This window comes from Eleginops maclovinus, chromosome 14, assembly GCF_036324505.1.
Source record: "Eleginops maclovinus isolate JMC-PN-2008 ecotype Puerto Natales chromosome 14, JC_Emac_rtc_rv5, whole genome shotgun sequence".
NCBI classification, from domain to species: domain Eukaryota; kingdom Metazoa; phylum Chordata; class Actinopteri; order Perciformes; family Eleginopidae; genus Eleginops; species Eleginops maclovinus.
Genome location: NC_086362.1, coordinates 6,830,481 through 6,853,328, shown reverse-complemented (window position 1 = coordinate 6,853,328; position 22,848 = coordinate 6,830,481). Strand labels below are relative to the sequence as shown.

The 22,848-nt window shown below is 40.5% G+C and overlaps 1 protein-coding gene across 2 annotated transcripts in view; it reads left to right on the top strand.

The window, feature by feature from the left end:
* The window catches only part of LOC134875880 (phospholipid-transporting ATPase ABCA1-like), a 119,102-nt gene extending 101,325 nt beyond the window's left edge, over positions 1-17,777 (top strand). For both annotated transcript variants that reach the window (XM_063900592.1, XM_063900591.1), the window contains 6 exons: positions 553-694; positions 1,501-1,635; positions 4,874-4,977; positions 6,468-6,560; positions 12,617-12,860; positions 16,496-17,777. In XM_063900592.1, coding sequence (XP_063756662.1) covers positions 553-694; positions 1,501-1,635; positions 4,874-4,977; positions 6,468-6,560; positions 12,617-12,860; positions 16,496-16,663 — 886 coding nt within the window. In that variant the 3' untranslated portion in view covers positions 16,664-17,777. The remainder of the gene's footprint in view (positions 1-552; positions 695-1,500; positions 1,636-4,873; positions 4,978-6,467; positions 6,561-12,616; positions 12,861-16,495) is intronic.
* The last annotated feature ends 5,071 nt before the right edge of the window (positions 17,778-22,848 follow it).

Sequence of the window (22,848 nt, the reverse complement as noted above, 5' to 3'; positions counted from 1 at the left end):
AAATCTGAATAATAATAGCAGAGTAAGATGTCATAAACAAGTAGAGATGGCACTTCTCCGCCGCCTAGTTCAAATCATATTCAGCTCTCTCAGGCTCAATGTCTCTCCTGGAAAATACCATTTTGGGTAGATAAATGTGTCTAGGTTTAAAAAGTACAAAGTGAATCAGCTGTAACATTTGCCTACAGAGGAGGAAGTGTATTTATATTGTAGGATGTGAAAAAGTGTAGGTCTGTAAGAAGACGTGTAAGGCAAGGTTAAAAAGAGGACAAGATGTTTGAGGAAGCTCCTCTCATCAGACACAATGTGTATGTTACTGAGGAGGAGCAGTACGAGCGTGGAGATGTCCTTCATCATGAACACCTCGTCCAAATCGCTATTATGCTTTATTTCTCAATAGTGTCTGTTCAGAGTCCAGATGCTAACTGTAATAAGCTGATTCTGGGCTAAAACCCACTAGGATTTTCTTGAAATGGATGACTTTAATGCACTTTTACCTTCTATGACGATGCATGTTGGTGTTTAGATAAACATGTAGTCTGTAATCTTCAGCATCCGGACAGAGATGAGGGACGTGCATCAGAACCTGGGATACTGTCCTCAGTTTGACGCCCTCGACGAGCTGCTGACGGGACGCGAGCACCTGGAGTTTTACGCCAGGTTACGAGGAGTCCCAGAGAAAGAGGTCGCAAAGGTAAATAACAAAGGTTTTTACTCATTTTATATCCAACACAAAGCTCTTGTAAGTGCAATATTAAAATACAGACACAAAAATGGTCTAAAACTTCAATATGTTAATTTACCGTCAACATATTTTTTCGAAACAAAGCTGTGAGACACTTAGCATTGAGGACGCTTATCAGTCATATTTTTACGATGAAAATACTTGATGGAGAATGATGCAGGGCGATGTGGAGGTGATGGATGACCTCAGAGCGAGCAGCCTTACATAATGAAGCTGTCCGCTGGTGCAGAGCAGCAGCTGGGGGTCACTCTGCATTATTCACCGTGCTGCTGCTGCTGAGGCCCTGTGCACGCGCTCTGCAGAGAGGAGATGAAACGAGGAAGAGGCTGGGGGGGCCAGGGAGAAGAAGAACGGAGCCAGAGCTTTGATATCTGCACAGCACAGGGACCCACTTCCTCATGTGGCCGTGGCCCCTGTGATGTGCCTTTTTTGGGCAACAATTCTGGATGCAAATGGAGTCTTTGTGTATTGTTATTTGCATATTGCACATGCCTCAGGGTTCATTTTATTGTAACTCCCTAACATGGACAGCTGAAATGCAAAATGTCCTCTTTGAACAACACAAACAATATTACAAAGAGATTACAGATTTAGCACATTTAAGCTAACTGTCAGATACTAACTCTCCTGACTGATGCCCAAAGGATAAAGAAAAGCCTCTCATTGTTACAGCGGAGATTCAGTGTATCATGTATCATGTCAAATGTGATATGGTGGTTTATTTGAACTTGTTTTGCTGTATGTACTCTCTTAAGGTGGCAGAGTGGGGGGTGCAGAAGCTGGGGCTGGTGAAATACTCCAACAAGTCTGCAGGGACTTACAGCGGCGGAAACAAACGCAAACTGTCCACCGCCATCGCGCTCATCGGCTGCCCTCCTGTCGTCTTCCTGGTGAGAGACGCTGTATAAATGTGTGTGTGGTTGGTGATGATGTGCTGCTGTTTTGTTAGAAGGCGTAGCAGCGTAATGCTTTAAATCAATATTGATGCGTGCAGATGTTTGGATTACAGTGTTGTTTCTCTGAACAAGCACACAGAAAATTCAAAAATTAGTAGGAAAACAAGTTTTGTCTCACTGCAGGAATACTGAGTTCCCCATCGAATTACTTGTGGATGAAAAGGTGTTTTATTTCACGCTCTGGTCATGATTTCATTTTGTTTCCTCAAGAGGCAACCGATTCCACTTCAGTTATTATATTCCTATTCATCAGGACTTAAAAGTGAGCGCATTTCTCACTAATGGAAGATTAATGGAGGCATGACTCAGCATAAAATGAGTCACATTCTAAAATTAACTACTTAAATGTGCATTAGGGAGTTGTATTTCTGTTATTATGAGGGACAAACTATAATTCTCACACTGGCCAAAGTATATGTTTCATTACGATTATTACGATTTGTTTCATTAAATACATAGATTGTAATCTTGCTTAATAACCACACATATCTTGAAAAACGTTCAACATTCTCCATTACTTACATCATCATTTAAAGCAATGTATCAGATGCTAACTATAATTTCTGCGGGTTATAATAGATGCATAATAAATAAATCACATTTCCACTATAATCTCTCCCTCCATGTCTGTTTCCTGGCTCTGCACACGTCCAAACCGTCTTCTGTTTCCTCTCTCTGAGGCGGGGGGGGGATCATGTGTGTCACTCTCAGTATTGTTCGCCCTGAAGCACTGCCACACACACACAAAGAAACACACTCTGGGCACACACAATGGGCACACATGTAGATACCCTGTAGGATGTGCAGTGAGGCCTGGAACCAGACGATGGAGCGAGTACTGACACTCTGTAATCATGCACAGACAGACCAGCCCTGAGGAGGGTGTGTGTGTGTGTGTGTGTGTGTGTGTGTGTGTGTGTGTGTGTGTGTGTGTGTGTGTGTGTGTGTGTGTGTGTGTGTGTGTGTGTGTGTGTGTGTGTGTGTGTGTGTGTGTGTGTGTGTGTGTGTGTGTGTGTGTGTGTGTGTGTGTGTGTGTGTGTGTGTGTGTGTGTGTGTGTGTGTGTGTGTGTGTGTGTGTGTGTGTGTGTGTGTGTGTGTGTGTGTGTGTGTGTACACTGTAGTTTAAATTCTGAACCTACAACCGAAGTATTGAAATAGAAATGTTTTTGGCCGGGCCCAAATTGCAGAATTTCTCAATTTTTAAGAAATATATTATATTACAGCTGAATGTAATTTTAATTTGTTAATGTACTTTCTTAATTGTATGTATTATTTTGTATAACTTTTTTATTTATTTATTATTCACTTTTTAAAATGTATTTTATGTTTGGTCTTTTGTTTATTTACAGTGGGGCAAAAAAGTATTTAGTCAGCCACCAATTGTGCAAGTTCTCCCATTTAAAAAGATGAGAGAGGCCTGTAATTTTTATCATAGGTATACCTCAACTATGAAAGACAGAATGAGAAAGAAAAATCCAGAAAATCACATTGTTGGATTTTTAAAGAATTTATTTTCAAATTATTGTGGAAAATAAGTATTTGGTCAATAATAAAAGTTCATCTCAATACTTTGTTATATACCCTTTGTTGGCAATGACAGAGGTCAAACGTTTTCTGTAAGTCTTCACAAGGTTTTCACACACTGTTGCTGGTATTTTGGCCCATTCCTCCATGCAGATCTCCTCTAAAGCAGTGATGTTTTGGGGCTGTCGCTGGGCAACACGGACTTTCAACTCCCTCCAAAGATTTTCTATGGGGTTGAGATCTGGAGACTGGCTAGGCCACTCCAGGACCTTGAAATGCTTCTTACGAAGCCACTCCTTCGTTGCCCTGGCGGTGTGTTTGGGATCATTGTCATGCTGAAAGACCCAGCCACGCTTCATCTTCAGTGCCCTTGCTGATGGAAGGAGGTTTTCACTCAAAATCTCACGATACATGGCCCCATTCATTCTTTCCTTTACACGGATCAGTCGTCCTGGTCCCTTTGCAGAAAAACAGCCCCAAAGCATGATGTTTCCACCCCCATGCTTCACAGTAGGTATGGTGTTCTTTGGATGCAACTCTGCATTCTTTCTCCTCCAAACACGACGAGTTGAGTTTTTACCAAAAAGTTCTATTTTGGTTTCATCTGACCATATGACATTCTCCCAGTCCTCTTCTGGATCATCCAAATGCCCTCTAGCAAACTTCAGACGGGCCTGGACATGTACTGGCTTAAGCAGGGGGACACGTCTGGAACTGCAGGATTTAAGTCCCTGGCGGTGTAGTGTGTTACTGATGGTAGCCTCTGTTACTTTGGTCCCAGCTCTCTGCAGGTCATTCACTATGTCCCCCCGTGTGGTTCTGGGATTTTTGCTCACCGTTCTTGTGATCATTTTGACCCCACGGGGTGAGATCTTGCGTGGAGCCCCAGATGGAGGGAGATTAGCAGTGGTCTTGTATGTCTTCCATTTTCTAATAATTGCTCCCACAGTTGATTTCTTCACACCAAGCTGCTTACCTATTGCAGATTCACTTTTCCCAGCCTGGTGCAGGTCTACAATTGTGTCTCTGGTCTCCTTTGACAGCTCTTTGGTCTTGGCCATAGTGGAGTTTGGAGTATGACTGTTTGAGGTTGTGGACAGGTGTCTTTTATACTGATAACGAGTTCAAAAAGGTGCCATTAATACAGGTAACGAGTGGAGGACAGAGGAGCCTCTTAAAGAAGAAGCTACAGGTCTGTGAGAGCCAGAAATCTTGCTTGTTTGTAGGAGACCAAATACTTATTTTACCGAGGAATTTACCAATTAATTCATTAAAAATCCTACAATGTGATTTCCTGGATTGTTTTTTCTCATTCTGTCTCTCATAGTTGAGGTATACCTATGATAAAAATTACAGGCCTCTCTCAACAATTGGTGGCTGACTAAATACTTTTTTGCCCCACTGTATATGTTCTTATTTATTCATTCATTACATTTTTTTATTCATTAATAATAGTAAAGAAAAGTAATAAAATATAACAAATAATTGAATTGATATAGCTTTTCTAAGTAAACAAACATGTATAAAATGTAAATAAATATTCATCGGTTCCTTTTATTGAATTATGTGTCACACATCTGGATGTCTACATTGATACCGTAGATTAGTGCTGTTAGTGGTTTAAATGAATATGTGTGTTTTCCTGCAGGACGAGCCCACAACAGGGATGGACCCTAAGGCCCGGCGCTTCCTGTGGGACTGCATCCTGAGCGTCATCAGGGAGGGACGCTCCGTCATTCTTACCTCTCACAGGTGCAGCAACACATCCCTTTCCTCTCATGCACATATTGACTTCCCCCAGGATAGCAGACCTGCACAAGCCTAATTGTAATTGATTGGCGCTCCACTTTAGTCGTGAGGAACTGTTAAGTGTGGCCGTTCATACACCAGCAGCACACTAACTGCTGCAAAGCTTCCGTGGGTCCGTGTTGACCGACTGCCATGAAAACAGAAACTTTCGATATCTTTTCAGTATCCTACACTTCCTGCAGCTACTTTTTCTCATCTTATTCTGAGTGAGGAGAAGATTAAATGGCTGATATTTTGTGAAACTTGACGTGGATAAGGAACATTTCACATGGCTATTCATTTCACCATTTCTCAAATCGCCGGAATCGTTCCCCTGGCACTGCTGCAGGAATGCATTGTGCTCATTACATGTTGATCTCCCTTCATGGAGGAGTAAAAGCATTTGTTGTATGCGGGGCCGTGTGGCGGAGCTGCGTGCAATGGGCCGTGGCGTCACCAGGTGCCGGTGTTTTGTTAAGAGGCACATCACAACCTTTTACAAAGTCATAATTCCAATTACACCATCCCTCAGAAAGGTGTTACCTCTACTTCAAATACTTCTGCCGCCAGAGGAAAATAAGAAGCGCATACGGTCCCTTTTTCTCCCCCTAATTAACACCTTCATCGTCAGTCTAAAGTGCGAACATACTCATGCTAAAATGCTCTTTTTATTATACTATGAACTTTTCTTAAGCAAGGAGACAGTCTCATTAACGCTGCCTAGAAGTAGCACAATTAGCAATGTTGAATATATATTCTTTAAATCGAAAAGAAAGGACAGAATCAGATTTGGGACTAATTGATCAAAACTTTTGCAGCCAGAAATGCAGCTTCCCACTTTGTCCAGGCTCCTTGAGAAGCAAGTTCCACGGGCTTTGCCCCTCTCTCCCTCCTCCATGTGACGGAGTCATTCAAACGCATCCAGAGACATGAAATTCTGGTCATTCTACAACTGATCCCAGGCACCGGACTGAAACGCACCTTTCAAACACTTCACAGCTACATTTAGGGGCCTTCGTTGGAATTAGTCCTGGGAGCAAACTAAATAACTTCTCATTTATTCTGAAGGAGTACGGGTCAGACATTATTAAAATAAATCAGTATCAGTTAAGATGATTACTGGGACCTGCACAGACAAGTCGCCCCCACGGTGGGTGCCAAATATGTCGTGGAGAAAAACACTCTCATATTGAGATGAAAGCAGACAGGTGGATTCAGCTGCAGTCATTAGGATTTATTCAATACATATACTCATTATAGGTCAACAATACACATCCTGCCGCTATTTGCTCCGGTCGTCTTTCATAGCCTTCACATTAGCTTCTATTCCTGTCCTTACTCTTCATATAGTATCCACTGGTATCTGGGTCACAGTGACATTTTCTTATTACAGTCTTACAGGTGCAGTTTCCTCTGGTGTTAATACTCCTTCTTATTCCTGCTTTCTCCATCAGCATGGAGGAGTGTGAAGCTCTCTGCACCCGGATGGCCATCATGGTCAACGGTGCCTTCAAGTGCCTCGGGAGCATCCAGCATCTGAAGAGCAGGTGAGCCTATTGTACTTCTTCTTAAACACAAACAAACAAAAAAAACGATAAAGCTCCTGAAACTCAGATAAAAGAAAAGTGTGTCTCTGATATGAATCTGAAAAATGAACTAGCAACTAATGTTGTCAGTTTATTTCAAGTAAAGATTGTGCCAAAGTTTTAGTGAAACCTCTCTTCAGTATAAAAGTTGTATCATTAAAGTGTACTTAAAGTACCAAACGTAACACATCCATTATGCACAATACTATATTATTATGTGTATACTAGCTTTACTGATGCATCAATCAGTGTTCATCACCTTACAGCTGGTAAAGGTGGCGATTATTTTAAGTATGTCAGATTCTACAGTTTTGTTGTATAATATTTGTTTTGTTGATTGAGTTGTAGTTTAGTGGATTATAAGGAAATACTCAAGGAAAAGTACAGATATATAGACCCATGCTCTGCTTAATCAAATGTTATGTTAGAGTTTCTCATTCATTAGTGTAAGGTGTTAACTAACCCACGAACATGTATGAAGCATTATTGTCCCTGCAGACTAGATGGAATCGGAGGATGAAACCCTCGTTATTTGGCGTTAGCAGAGCCTGCATTTAACCCATCCTAGTACTAGGAGCAGTGGGCAGCTATTGTACAGCGCCCGGGGAGCAATGGGTAGGGGGGGATTGGAGGTGTCCGGTGCCTTGCTCAATGGCACCACAGCAGGGCCTAGGAGGTGAACTGGGACCTCTCCCAGTAGCAGTCCACCTTCCATATTTCAAATCTGTTCGGGGACTTGAACCGGCGACCCTACGATTCCTAGTCCTAGCCTCTACTGACTGAGCCACTGCTGGACCAGCTCACCATGAAGTATTGATTTCACATTAACATCCATATCTCCATTATCTCTGTTCCACATGTTTCTGCACACACATAGATCCTCACCCATTACCCCCCCCCCTTCCTTTAATAATCTGCTTGCACTTCTCTTATTTTGTATGTTATGCCCCCCAACACACACACACACACACACACACACACACACACACACACACACACACATTATGATATTCATCTGACATTTCAGCACTTCAGCCCCGAGCCCTGTGTGACACACTGAGCACTTCCATTACCTTAGGTACAGTCTGCTGACATTATCACACACTCACACACACACACACACACACACACACACACACACACTCACACACACACACACACACACACACACACACACACACACACACACACACACACACACACACACACACAGGACTACATCCTTGGATAGTTGTACAAAACACCAATAATCCTGAGACGATCATTTCTATATACTAAAAACTAAAATCAGTCATTATTCAGAATGGACATTTTAGGTGGATTGTAGTTAGTAACTATTTACTACTATGAAACAATATTTAAAATGTATATTTTCTTTTTGCCTTGTATTTGCACTGGAACTGTACTTTATCATTATCGTGACTGCATTTTTTTGGGGGTAATGATGTTATAAAATATAACTACTAGCATTCAAAGCTTCGTGAAAAACCCTCAATATTAAATGTGGAAAAAGTGTGAGTGCGATGTAGCCCCTCCCAGATGTTTTAGTCATTTATGAATCCTCATTTACATCTGTGTGCTGCGTGGTGTAAATAATGTATGTAGGAGGAGGTGTAGGACAGGTAGGAGGATTGTGAGTGAGGGGGGGTTAACACATGTCCCCCTCCTCTCTACATGCGATCAGGTATCAGAGACTCAGACGTCAGCGAGGAGCAGATAACCCTGACGTCTCACACTAAGGATTAGCACGCCGCTTACTCTCCTCTCGTCGCCGTGCGGTGAATAATTTCTAATTAGGCGTCCCTATCTCCTCCTCTGCGCGCTGTAATTAATGTTTCATGAGGTGTGGGACCCCCTTAATGACTCAAAAGGCAATTAAGGTGCGTCTCCTCTGTTGTCCTTTCTCGTCACTATCCCGCCACATCTTTGTGCTGCGAAGACACGTGACCCAGCATTTCTTACGTCGTTGTGGGGAAAACACCAAGAGTATCTTCCATCACACAGCAGGGGGTTGTGAGGGGGTGTCATGGCGATATAGGCAGGTGGTTATCACACTGCGTGAGCCTCTGACCTGCAGCGCTGGAGGTGCAGCTGCCTCCTCCAGTATCTCTTTTTCATCTCAAGCCCCTGAAAGCACCACGGGGGCTGCTCCTACATCTTGACCCCCTATTGCTCAGCCTCCTCTTCTTCGTTCCCTACCTCCATGCAAGTGCTTGTTAGTGCTGCCCCCTTTAGTTCAGAGCCGACCGATCAATCAACCCCAAATGAGTGTAAATATCCCCTTAAAGAGAGAAGCCTCCTCTGTTAAAAAAATCCTTATACTGAGACCCTCACATGAATTTATGAGCATCTGACAGAGGAGGGGAGATGAATGGGTGAGGATGTGCAGGGGCTGTAAACAGTGCTTTAGTGCAGTGGTGTCCCAGGTGTTAAGTAAAGCCAAATGAAGTGCAGGCTTCAATAAAAGCAGCTCCTGTATAATCTGTCAGTTAGAGAGGCCACCGCCAGCGAAGCAGCATTTCCTCCCTGATTGATATCATTCATATCCCCTTCTCATAGCTCCTGAGGTAAGTACACAGCCCGCAGTCTTCTTTCCTCCTCCGTGATATAAAAGTGGAGGCTAAAGTGCCTTTAATGCATTAAGGTAATGCGGTGTGGGAGTTTTTTTACAAGAGCGGCCGCGTCTGAAAAGTTTGGATCAATCCTCTGAAGTTGAGTCCAATAAAGTCCCCCCCCACTCACTCTGCAGGTGTGCCATTAACTGAACAGCTTACAGCTTTTAAGTGCGTGTCACCGGCGGAGATGGATGACAAAATAATTCTTTTTACGGTGCAGATGCATCAGCTGTAATTAAGGCAGAAACAGAGGGTGTGTACTGTACAGTTCCTTCAAAGCATCTTATCTGCAGGATTCATGTGATAGACATTCTTTCATCAGAGTTTATTCCACATCTGAGGCCTCAAGGTCTGCACAGTTTGCTTCATGGCTGCAGGCTTTTTATAAGGTGAACTTTGCATGTTTGAAAGGCTCGTCACAGGCAGCATGATGTCCTTCATGTGAGATTACTTTAGAAATTGCATAACAATCTTGTAAATAGCGAGAACTATGGCTAAGGACAGATTTAAAGTTTTCTTTTCAACTCAATAAGGTTCCATTGCAAGTTCCTTTTTAACTATAAGTGCTGCAAATCTACTATATTCCACAGCTTTTTTGAATGACTTCCTGTCTGATCACAAATCGAGGTTGTTCAGGGTCGAGGTGACCTTTCTGAGATGAAGGAAGCTGCGGAATTATTTTGAGCCTGTCATGCCCTTATCTGTGTCTGGCCTTGTTTGTTTTAAATTACATGGAAGAAGGATAGAGGAGGAATAAACGAGAGAGGGCATTACAGTGGGGAGCTGCTGGATAATGTCTAAACAATGTGGTGCCTTCATCACGTCATGCATCATTTTCTCCTTGCACGGATTGCAAAGATGTGGCTTTTAGTTTAAGAATCTGCAGTTAAAAGATGATGAATCGTACTTACCAGAGTTTATCCGAGGACTGCAGAACCAGAGGATGTATTTTCTTTAATGCAAAGTCAAAATGGTGAATATAAAGACAGATCTTTCTCCTGCAGACAGAGAGGAAGATAATTGATAAAAGCCACAATTCATTCTGCCCGTATTGGATTCTATTTTTGCATCTTGTGTGAGCCTTCAGTCCTTGGTTGAGGCGGCTGTAATGAACACAGGGGGATTACGGTCTTGATTGGAGGATGAATTAATCTCCATGTGCTGCTGCTGTGTGATTACACCCTGCTGCATCTTATAACATCATCTCTGCATTATACAGCTTCACACTGACACTGGTGCTGCAGCTTTACTGAATATAAATAATGTTGGAAGAAGATCCTGCGTGAGCAAAATGTGACTTACTGTTGTATATTTGCAGAGATTTCCCGCCCCTTAGCTTCTCATGTTCACTGTGTTGGAGCACTAGTAAATACAAGTGAGTGTCACCATGTGAAGTAAACAAAGGAGTCCAATGGAGAAGTTTCAGGCCAGGGGGGAGTGTGAGAAACTCATTCTCGAGGGGACGTTGGTATTTTAGCCTTTGCAGAACATTTACATGCATAAAAACCTATTGAAAACCCCAAAAGGCATAATATGGTGCCTTTGAGCTAGTAGGCACTCTGGGAGCACAGTCCTCCTTAAAGGCAGTTTCCTTAAGTGAAAAATGATTTGTGATGACAAGATATTCATGCCTGTGTGTCTGATGACATATTAGTTTAACTTTTTTGCACATTTTAGATTATTCTGCGCCTATCAAAGATATATATTGGGTTCACATTGCAGAAGTGGATACATTTGAAATGATGTTACTCCTCAATGGTTGAAGTGCAGCTGCTTAATGAAGCGCTGGTGTCATCTGCACTTCATAACTTCACCTAGGGGTGCTTTGAGTCCCCTGGGGAGCTCTCTGCAGCAGGCGGGATGCAGATACTGCAGTGGATAGCATGCAATTTGCTCAAATGCATCATAAAGTGGAAAGTCCTGTGTTTGCTGCACAATGACCTCAACGTGGTCCCCAAAATGTCCTCCTAAACCACAGTCATCCAAGTGAAACACCACATTTATAGGGATCCATGCGACTTCCAAGTACTTCCAATTCATCAACAAATGTATTTTGGTTCGTCCAATCATAACGCAAGGAAACTGCAATTAAGGCTGTCTCTGTTTCTAAAAGAGGCATTCAAAGGCACTTAATGAAAAAGAATATTTGATACGCTTTCCCATATGCTATCTATGCAAACTGCTCTTGTTTTGTGGCTCTACACCAGTTTTAACTAAAGGACCGCGGGGCCCTCGGGGGGCGATCATTGTGCAGCTCAGCAGCGGCTCCACTTCCTGTCTCCTCCCCCCTGTGGGACCTGCAGCCTGCAGTTTACTCTCCATATCTCTAATTGCCACTGAGGGAGCCTCTGCTACATGTTGCTATGTAGCAGCCCAGAGTGGACGACTAAATCCAACATTAGGGGATTAATTAGGCAGAAAACAACGGGTCATAAGAGCGCTAACGACAGAACAACAATGCACCGGTCTTACTCTGTGCTCAGCAGACGCAGCTACATCAGGGAGGAGGCTAATTAGCTTCGGAGCTTAGCTGTGTTTTCATATGGGAAAATATTTAATGTCCAGGAATATCATTCAGGTTATAAAGCTATATTAGAAAATCAGGCTGACATATTTTTAAAACTTTGGTTGCATTACTTATAATATACTAATAAAGAAGAAGTTTTTTATGAATTGTTTTCATTCAGATTGCTGTAAATTCAACAAGTCATCACCTTTATTTAGTCAGAAGCAGCTTTTTATTTAAACATCTCTTAGTTTGGAGTCGTCTCGACAACAAAATCCAATATTTGCTTTTCTTTTAGCTCTGTTTTGTTCTCCACCACAGCCTGAAATTACTCTCTTTAGCTGAATTGTGATTTTACTTTGCCTGTTTCCCTTTCGTTTTCCCCCTTATAATTATCTATTTTTAAATGTCTGTTAATGTCTGCCCTGATCTTGTTTTTGTTATGTTTTGATCTGTTTGAGTTTTCCTTTTATGCATCATTAAGAATCCTTGGGTGACGCCAATTCTCCTGAAAGGCGCCTAAAAATAAAATGTTGCCAAAGTGACTTTGAATAAGTGCAATCAACCAATTTGCATGTTAATATTGTCACAGTTTATGTGTTATGCTAACACATCTGTCTCCTCATCATCTCCTTATGGTAAAAGCTCTCTGACAAACAGATTTAGTGAGTTTTCATGTTGAATAAATACATTGATATAGATGCTAATTCTCTCTGAGTTTGTCACTGGGACAGCCCTCCTTCACATGACACATAATGGTGTATCGTATTGTTTGTATAAATAACCTTTTTTCTACAGCAATTTTAAAAGAAGAATACCACCAGTTATCATATCCAGATGCAACAGTGGCTTGTCTTTTTTTAGCGCTGGAAGCTAACCTGTGTGTTCTCTTCCAGATTTGGTGACGGCTACACGGTGACCGTGCGTGTCGGCGGCTCCCCCGCTGCTCTGAAGCCGGTGGAGGACTTTGTTGAGCAGGGGTTTCCAGGCAGCGTGCTGAAGGAGAAACATCACAACACGCTGCAGTACCAGCTGCCCTACACACAGGGGGCGCTAGCACTCATCTTCAGCCAGTTCACCTGCCACCAGCAGCGCCTGCAGGTGGAGGACTACTCCGTGTCCCAGACCACGCTGGACCAGGTCAGAGCCACAGCTTTTAATATACTAAATAATCTATAAAAAGCAAGCTTTTCAAAGGCTTTATTTTATGCAGAATATAGAAAATAGTGCAGAGGTGATCACCCCGTCCCTGTGATCAATCCTCCAGAGTATCTCTCTCCTGGGTAAAGGTAGAAATCAATCAACAGAAATCTCTCCATCTCCATCCATCCACTGTTCCTGCGATACAAAGCCAGCGATATCTATAATATAATCTGTACTATCAGAAATTGAAGCAATATATTTGCAAAACATGTTACGTTAAGGTTTTACGCACACACTGTTCGTCCCGTTGTTGTTCTATTTATAAGCTTGGCAGCACCTGGAAATAGAAAAGCAACGCAGGCTCGATGATGCGTGATACATCTCCACCTTGATCTGAGTATGCTACGTTTATTTAGTGAAAAACGTGATTATGTCCAAAGGTTAGTTCAAGGAGCAGAGTGATGTTGGCAAAGGTGTCCATGGGAGTGTAGTTGTTTAAAAATGTATTTAAGAGCAGAGCATTCGTTTGAAATTCAGCAGTTACGGGTAGGACTGTTCCAAATATCCCTATATTATAATTTATGACTATTAATATGGTTACTATAATGATTATTTATACATATTTTAGCACATATGTATTTCTGAATAGGCTACTATAATTTTTTTAAATTAGACTTTAGATTTTTATTTTTTTTCCACTATTACAATATTAATACAGACAATTTAAGAATCTGAAAAGCAAACAGAAGAAGTAGAAGCGGGAGGGGCAGAAAGCATAGCTTATACGGAAAGTATCCCTTTGGTTAGTCATCCGGTTGCAGAATAAAAAAGTAAATACAAATATCTGTCGTTAAATACGCACACAAATAAACACAATTCTACAAAGACATACACATACATATGTACACATATACATACAGCCATTTTATTCACCAACTTTATGCAGTCATTGGAAATGCCTTAAACAATCGATAAAATCTAATTGTACATATAGTTTCATTATTTTATCTAGTGTAGCCTCAGCTTTATCTGACACTGTGCACAAATACCAGCTTTAATCAGAATCAATTTACACGTAAAATGATGTTTGTTTTTTTTAAATCAAGCATACAAATGTTTGCAGCAGATGCATTGTCTGTCTCAACATTTAGGTTTCAAGGTTTCAAGGTTTCAAGGTTTTATTGGTCATATGCACAGCAGATACAGCGTATATGTTGGCAATGAAAATCTTATGTCGCGTGCTCCTCCAACAACTCAACATACATGGTGCAAAAGATAAATAACTATTTTTAACTGGTGATTGAAGGGTAACGGGGTCCTGCTCTGATGTCCTGCAGTTTTTCTGTGAATCTTGGCTCAGTTTAGCAGATCATTAGTGCTTCAATCAATGCATTCAGCATTTTAAGTGCCCTCACTTGAAGTCCGCTCAGTGTAGGATCTCAGTTAAAGATCTCTCTCTGCCCACACGCTGTGAGACTAACCGTTGAGGACTCCTCTGAGTCCCTGCAGCAAACACAGTTTGGTCTCAGCTCTGTGGATCGATCTGCACCAAGGTTTTTCTTAAAATAAAATGCTCATGCAGCCACCTGTGAGATAAACTGAGGCTGGGTTTTACAGTCCGGCTTCACCTTGTGTTTCACAAACGACCCCTAGGAGCAGTCGCAATCAGTGCGTGGGGGTGTGTGTGTGTGTGTGTGTGTGTGTGTGGGGGGGGGGGGGGGTGTGTGTGTGTTAACTTTAAGAGTCCTGGCAGGTCATCAGCATGCTTTAAAGAAGAGGAGCTCTGTAGGATTTAAATAATCCTTATCATTTCATTTGGCAGATGCTTTTATCCAAAGTGACTTACAATAAGTGCAAAAAACATAGAGAATCAAACTTTGATCAACAAGGAAAGTGCAGATATTCACTCCAAGCAAGTCATACCAAGATGAATGTTTTTTCAGCTTTATTTAAATAGATTGTTCCCTTCATGGGGCAATGAGCGTATTACCAAGACAGGAAGAATTCATTAAAAAGCTAAATACTTTTATGGTTTCTTACGTTGGTTTCATTTAGCACGACTTTTGGATTTTATTTTGAAGAAATCATGTCTTAAAGACTCACAGGTGGTGATGAAATGCCTCTCCTTAGTTCATAAATCTCACATCACCAATAGGGCTGCATGATTTGAAAAACTCATATTGAAGTGTTTTGACTATTACTGCAATTGCGATATGATTCACGCCTTTGAAGGGATTGATCGTTTTACATAATATTTGTATTAAATTAAGACTTTTTTTTAACGTATTTTATTAACAAGACTATATTGCATCTGTGATAATATTTCGATTAATTGTGCAGCCCTACTAAATATTGCTCAGATAAGAGTCAGTAAATAAATGAGTTCCATCAGCAGCAGACTGCCACCTCTCAGCCTTTGATTTATAGCGAGCAGCGTTGACCTGTAGGATAGCAGACGACCTGCTCTGCGATTAATATTGATCCACAGCCTGCAGCTCAGCGCTAACACACAGGAACATGTGACTGTGTGTTAGCCTGGAGGGTTTTTCTACTGTTCTACTACTTATTGTGTGCAATAGTGTCTGCTGCACTACTAAAGCAGAAAAGCCCTTATCACGTAAGATATATTATCTTAATTATCACTTCCCTGTCTTCTTATATTGAACAAGTAATGTCACCTTCTTAGAGTTAATGTAACTCCTGTCTGTTACTGTTAAACATATTGAATATTACAGGAGCGCTAACACACTGTGACTACAATAAAGGTGACATATAGTCCAATTAACACTTATTATAGTGGAATGAACCTTAATATAGATGCCTAAATGATAGATTTAATAATATAAATAACCATTATAGATAAAACAAATGATCTATAATGATGCTTCAATTATGGATCCAGACGTTTTACTGACATTTTATCTAGGAAAGGAAGAAAATCTGCCTTTAGTAAATTTAAATTGACTCCTTAGTAAAAACCTTGTCAAAGTAGAGACAGCAGGATAATTACTCCCACCTCTGAGTAAGGCCTTTACTGTGAGGACAGTGACTTTGGAGGGAAATGCTCTTCAAAATGACTAAATAAGAATAAAACAGAGACATGATCAGCTGTAATTACATTCTGTGTATTTTCAATGGACAACAATATTATGAACAACACAGTTTATTGCAACAGACGTAAACCTCCTCTTTTTTTCATAAGAATTGTCTTATATTGATTTATTATTAACATTATATTCCAAAGCTACAGATTAAAGTGTGTGATTGAAACAGAAGATCTTTACTCTCCATTTTCTGACATGTTGTTACTCTATCTCCTGTTTCATTTAATAGGGCATATAGCTTTGAAAAGGATTTAACTCACAGTGAGCACTTCCTGATTGAATTGCTCTTATTGTTTATACAATCTCACTGATCTTTTTATATCCTGAAGCAATGCTCTTATAACTTTATGTGATGCTCCATCCAGTGGAGAGTAAAAACTCTTCATCAAGTGGACGGCTGACTTGGAGAATAAAGAGGCCGGAGTGTTTGCAGCTCTTTATGAACGCCTTGCATCGATTTGTCCTGACGTTACACCAGTCTGATAACTCACATCTGTATAATTTAGAGGCTTCTCTGTTCTTCTTCAGGTGTTTGTGAACTTTGCGAGGCACCAGCATATGGAAGAGGAGGACGCTCGAACCTTTGACAACGCCGTGGACACCTCAGACGAGCTGCAGCTGACACATGTGAACCCAACCAGAGGATCACCTGAAACAAGTCTGAACTCGTTTCAATTTACTCTGGCAGAGAGATGACGTCTCTGCACAGATTTATCCAAAAATGATATATTTTAATGTTTCAAACTCTTTTTCCTAAAGGTAGGGACACTGCACTGATTTAAAGACAAATTGAACACTGTTAAAGCACTTTTTACAGGTTTTCTTATCAACCTAAAGAGTTAATTCTTGACCAAATTGACCAATAATTTTAAGGAGGTCATATAATGCTTCTTGAGGTTTTCCCATTACTGTGGTGTGTTATACTAAACGCCTCCATTGGACACCTTTGTTTACTTCCAGAACATAGTGACATCACTTGCGCTTCTATTGGCTAGCTCTCCAACACATTGACAACTCCAAGCGGTTGACCAATCAAACAGAGCCGGCCAATTAACCAATCAGAGCAGACTGGGCTCTGGTTAACATGTCACAGTAGGGGCCCAAATTAATCATCTGAACATGAGAAGAACAGGGCCTCTTTAAGGAGATCCAGTGGGATGTTGAAGTAATAATCCTCTGAAAGTGTCACCCACTGCACACGATGCCTCAGGATCAAACTTTGCTAAATCATATTATAAATGAGTACATTTGCTACTGGTTCTAATGACGCACCACAGTTAGGTGCTACATCATATTGTAAACTCTTATACTGTATTTCTACAGAATATCTAATGGATTTTTTAAAGACATTTATATTTAATGACTTTAATGACAGAATTTAAGGCATTTTCTTGTAAAATTTGTATCACTTATTCTTTATTGCAGAATCTAAATAATGTATGACCAGTGAGAGATAAGAAAATAAATATAAATATATTTAGTCACAACGTGCCTTACAACACCAGCATGCCTCATTTACTCAAAGATGTGTAAACATCATAATATGCAATTAGATAGAACATTTTACTCTGTTTTCTGATCATTGTGTTTTTTTCCTTGTCACGTTAGCTATTTAGAAACAGCAGTTACAGTGATAGTCTTCAAAATGACCTCTTGTTTTTGTATTGTAAACATGCCACTTGTGCATATCTCAGGAATGTGTTTGTGCAATTTGCCTCAGGAAGATCTACATGTAAAGAGTTATTTATAATAAATCATGCTTGTGTGTACTGTACAACATTTAAAGATTAAAGATCATTTAAAAAACGTTTTCTCTTGCAGCTTTTTTTTTACCCAGGGAGGTGAATAGGCTACTTCCTCTCATCTGCATGCTAGCTCCTAACATTAGCAACATACTATCATGCTAGCGCCTCACATTAGCATCATTCTAGCTCCTCACATCAGAAATCCTTTATTTGTCCCGCAATGGGGTAAATGTACATGATAACAACAGCAGTAAGTGCAGACAAAGTGAATACAAAAAACAATGGTCATTTGAGCACAGGTTATTAATAACACAATAAGTAAAAACACATACCACAATAGCAGATATATATCCTGTTATCGTGCTAGCTCCGCACATTAACGCATTAAAGGATTATCATGTTGCCACATTGTAATGTGACTCTGCACATTCTCTCATGTTCATGCACGCAGTGTGTGTCCTAATTCTTCATGTGTTTGGCATTGGTTGAGTATGTCCACAGGGTGCCAGAACACAAACTGCAGTGCAGAGGGTAAGACTTTTTAAATTCTCGTTCTCCTTTCTTTCTTTGTCCTTGGCTCATGCAGTGCATTCATTTTAATGTATTGTCTTTTTTCCAAATTAAATACAAAGCTATTGTGCCTTAAGGTGGCACCACATGTTTCCTGAATTATAATTTCCAATAACAATTTCCTGTGTTCTTCCTACTAAACTCAACTGATCTATTAAGTGTCCGCTCTACTTTTTTGCTCAATAATAGAGATGGATGAAGATGATGTACTGATTATCTTTCATCCTGCAGACAAATGTGAAGAAGATGCATCCGAGTGGCACACCGTTTGATTTATTTCTGTAAGTATGTCCGTATTGTCTTCAATCTAAATCGAAAAGATAATGTGGGTGATATTAATTATGTAATGCAAATACATCCTATTACACAAACGAAGTGATGTGACAACATAGCTGGGAAAGGATGTCAATATTTAGAAATAAATAGATTAAAGTTGTAAACTATTCAAGAAAAAAACTCAAAAGTAATATAATATTTTTTAATTAAAAAATGTACAAAAAGGGAAAATATGATTAAAAAACCACACATTTAAAAAACAAAAAATAATGATTTATGAATAAAACTCAAACTCTTTCATGAGTTTGCACCACTGCAGCAGCAGCATGTTGAAGGTCATACTTTTTGTAAGTCCTTGCATTTTTTCCCATGATGCAGTGCAGTATAGCGATGGTGAACAGATGTATCTTTCTCTTTTGGCCGACTCTGCTTATCTGAGGGTGCAGGGTGCTGATACTGTGAGTCTCCTAACTGTGGCCCTTCAGATTTAAACAGCGCCCTCTGCTCTGTTCTCCAACGACGCTAAGGTCAAACCATCCTGATTGAAGGAAGGGGGGGAATATTTTCTGCAACCAAAGAGTGGAGACCAAGGTGGCCCTTCAACACGGCCCTGAGCGCCCCGTCAAAATAAAAGCGTATGTGAATCATCCTGGCACTGTGCTGATCAGTATGCAGCTGCAGGCAGAGGTGTGTGCAGCATTAATGGCTTCTTTCTTCTATTTAACCCCTAACCCTGCGCTGCATAACAAATCACCTGCAATTAAACTTTTACCACATTTACATTCACTAAATATCCAACTTTATGACTTTATTCTGAAAAACACAATGTTTCTATTAAGCTGTTTATGATGAAACTAGTACCCCTCTGTATTTAACCTAAAATACCCCGATAAGATACGTATTGCGGCTACGCCCTTCAAATGACTTTCTGGAGTTTTTGGCTGCGGCCATGTAACTCAAACTGAACCATCTTTGTCATTGTTTAAAATGTTTAAAAAACTTGAGGAGAAGGCCAATAAGAAGAAGAAAAATGAATGACGCAGTGATGTGATCAGGTTCGTCCTCCAGGTGACTGCCGATGATTCATTGTGCTCTGATGTAATTGCGGAGGAGTAATAATCAACACTAAAGATAATTTGCATAATATACGCAAGTCAAACGGAGACATGATGTTACGACTTCGGCAGAGGAATAACTCAGCACTGATTGCTAAGGTGACTTAAAGGAAGCTAAATAACTCAAACACAGACTACACTCTATCAAAGATTTTTCTGACGCCTTGATAAAGATTCAAAAGTGTCATCACTTCTGAGAGAGAAATAACCTTACCTTAATAGAAGCACAGGCTTTGAATATATTCTCTTTGGAAGCTGCTATCTTTAACTAAAAGAGGGAGGAAAGGAGAGATATCTTACTCCTACTCAAACCAAGAGACAAGATGGAGACTTCAGTGTGACATTTATGCAAAATGTCAACAAAGGCAATTAACTGGAGGAGGAGAAGCGTTTTCACACAGGACGACAAAAGCATAAAGAGATATTTTACAGCACAACAAACACAGGGAAGCTATTGTCTGTGCAGCGTTGAGTTTTCTCGCTCTGGAAACTGATTTCCATTGCAGGAAAACAAGGTATTGAAGTTAATATTCAAATCAAATCCCTACCGGTGTTCATTTTAACACGAGCATCCTGTTTCATGTTGGACAGGGGGAAGTCTACATACATTTTTAGGGAGTAAAAGAAGTAAACAAAAAGTTGTATACGTATAAAAAAAAACATCAAACACTTAAATTAAGTTCAAAGTGAAGAATAAAGATTCTTAGAACCATAGTTGTGTTTTTAAAATAGCACAAATAAGATATTGCACTTTCAAATCCCCAAATATCGTCTTCTCTCTTTTAGGCTTCAGACATCCCTTTGTTTCAGCACAGGCAATGTGAATGTCTGCACATGTTGAAAATAATCAAATGGAAGTTATAATTGCATCAGGAACAGATCTCCTACTTCACAGGGTCTTTTTGCAGCCTTTTCTTAATAACAGACATAGGTCAGTTTCAGACAATGTCCCCCCCCCTGTGCATTGTTTTCTTTGTGAAGTGATTCAAAGCAGGTTTTAGCATTCAGTACCTGCACAGCGTTCATCAGGAGATCCTCTAGTTTAATTACCTGTTGAATGGTATCCATAGCAACAAGTGTCTTTGGGTCACTAGAAGTCTTAACATTTGTCTGAGTGTGTGTGCATGTGTGTGTGTGTGAAAGGCCAGACGTATGGATCAGCAGGGTTTACCAGCTTCAGGCAGAGAGCATGTTTCCGTGTGGTCGTTCTGAATCCAGACATCTGCAGATTTTATACGGGAGAATAAGAGGGACAAACGCTGCCCTGATGAAGGTCAAGAATTATGGACGTTTTAAGATTTCCTCTCGGTGGTGATTGCATTTAAAGATAAATAGAGGCATTAAAAGTAAAGCTGTGTGAATTAACGTCAGCGTCCCACAAACTCTGATTGTGATTTTGATTAAAGGGCTGAACAGAAAGTCTTTTTTTACATAAAATCTTCTTTTTAGGTTTTCAAGAAAGCATTTAAATGTCCATTGTCCTAATTAATGAAGGTTTTGTTAGATATTGTGATTTTATAAGCGTAACGTTTGGATTTGTATAGTTGTTTGTAGGAATACAAACAGGAAAACAAATGAGGTTTATTTTAGCATCAACAAAAAAAGCAATATATTGTTGAGGGTTAAACCTAAAATAAAATGTATTAAAGCACAATATTTAGCCAGACAAAAAGCTGCTGTGCATTTGGAAGTTTCCTCCCAATTATTCGGCCAGTTGGGAGACCTTTTTCCGAGGACAGGACCTCCGTGACCTGATGTCTTTCTGATCGCATCAGCAATGCACTGAGAGAAATCTTACTGAGTGACTCCAAATATCCCAAAGAGCTCTTTCTCACTAGATGCCTTTTGGCAAAGGGCTGCTCTCACCCTGCTGAGTAGCCGCGAGTCAGCAAGTCTCCTCTGTAGCCTTGAGTCGTTTCTCTGCACCCTGGAGCTGTCTCTCTGCATCTGAAGTCAGGAAAAAAAGAAAGGGAAGAGCTTCAGATCTGCAGCATAACTTCATATTAAGACCGAGGGATGCTGCTTGTCTGTTGTGTAGAACGACTGAGTGTTTATATAAGCTAAAATTGTCGTTTCCGCAGCCTGGAGTCTTCTGATGGATGGTATCATCTTCATGAATAAAATTAAACACCCATATGGATTAAAAAAGAATCGCAAGTCTGTGTGTTAAGAAGCAGGGAGTTGTTTCTTTTAGGGCTACAGAAATGCTTTCTTCTACACAGAAATAGAATAAATCAGCTGAAATGTAATTAGCTACAAATTGCTTTCCACCAGTAATTGATTGCCTCTTAGTCAGGTCCTTGGTTATCAAGTGAAAACACATTTTTAAAGTCATTCTCTACGTGTTACAACCTGCGTATGTTCTTATCTTAACCCCGCTGTTAGACAGTTAATCAAACCACTTATCACATGGATGTGCACAATGGCTCTGGATGTGTTTGCTCTCGGCCTGCAGCTGCGTGTTTGTGTTCCCTGCAGCTTTGACTAGCCGGCTGCAACCCACTTGGCGTCCCTCATCACTGGAGACACACTGAGAAGAGGAGCAGGAGTCTCTGGGGAGGAATGTGTTCATGCTGGGGGGCTAAAAATAAACTCATGGTGGCATCAAGAGGTGCAAGTCAATGCCAATGGCAAACTGACTTCTCCTGAGGCGCTCAATCCATGTCCACTGACTCTAAATAGCTCTGTGGAAAGGTTCATTTATGTGAAGGCATTTTTGATGGAAAAGAGGATCCAAATGAGGGTCATTAGAAGAAAAATAAAGATGGAAAATAGGACAAAAGCCTCTTGAGAGCAGGAAGTCAGTTAGACGTCAGCTTCGCTAGACGGAGAGGTTTTTATATAACTCATAATGCTGAGTCATGTCAGGGTTTTAGGACTCATTCCTGCACCACTCTATAAGCAAAAAAATAAAGTCAGGAGTTTTTTCTAGGAGTTTGAGTGAAAGATTTCCAGAAAAAAAAGTTTTACCGCAGTTAAAGTTGTAATTGCATGTAAGTCCATCAGACAAGGGCTCTGTTGTTGACCAGACTTCAGATCAATATCAGTTTTAATCTTCTCTCTGATGCTGGAGGTTAAGTCTGATCGACTTTCCTTCAGCGCGTTCATTTTCTGATAGCAGGACCCTCATAAAAGCTTTCAGACGCCGATGATTGTCACACATTAATATTTAAAG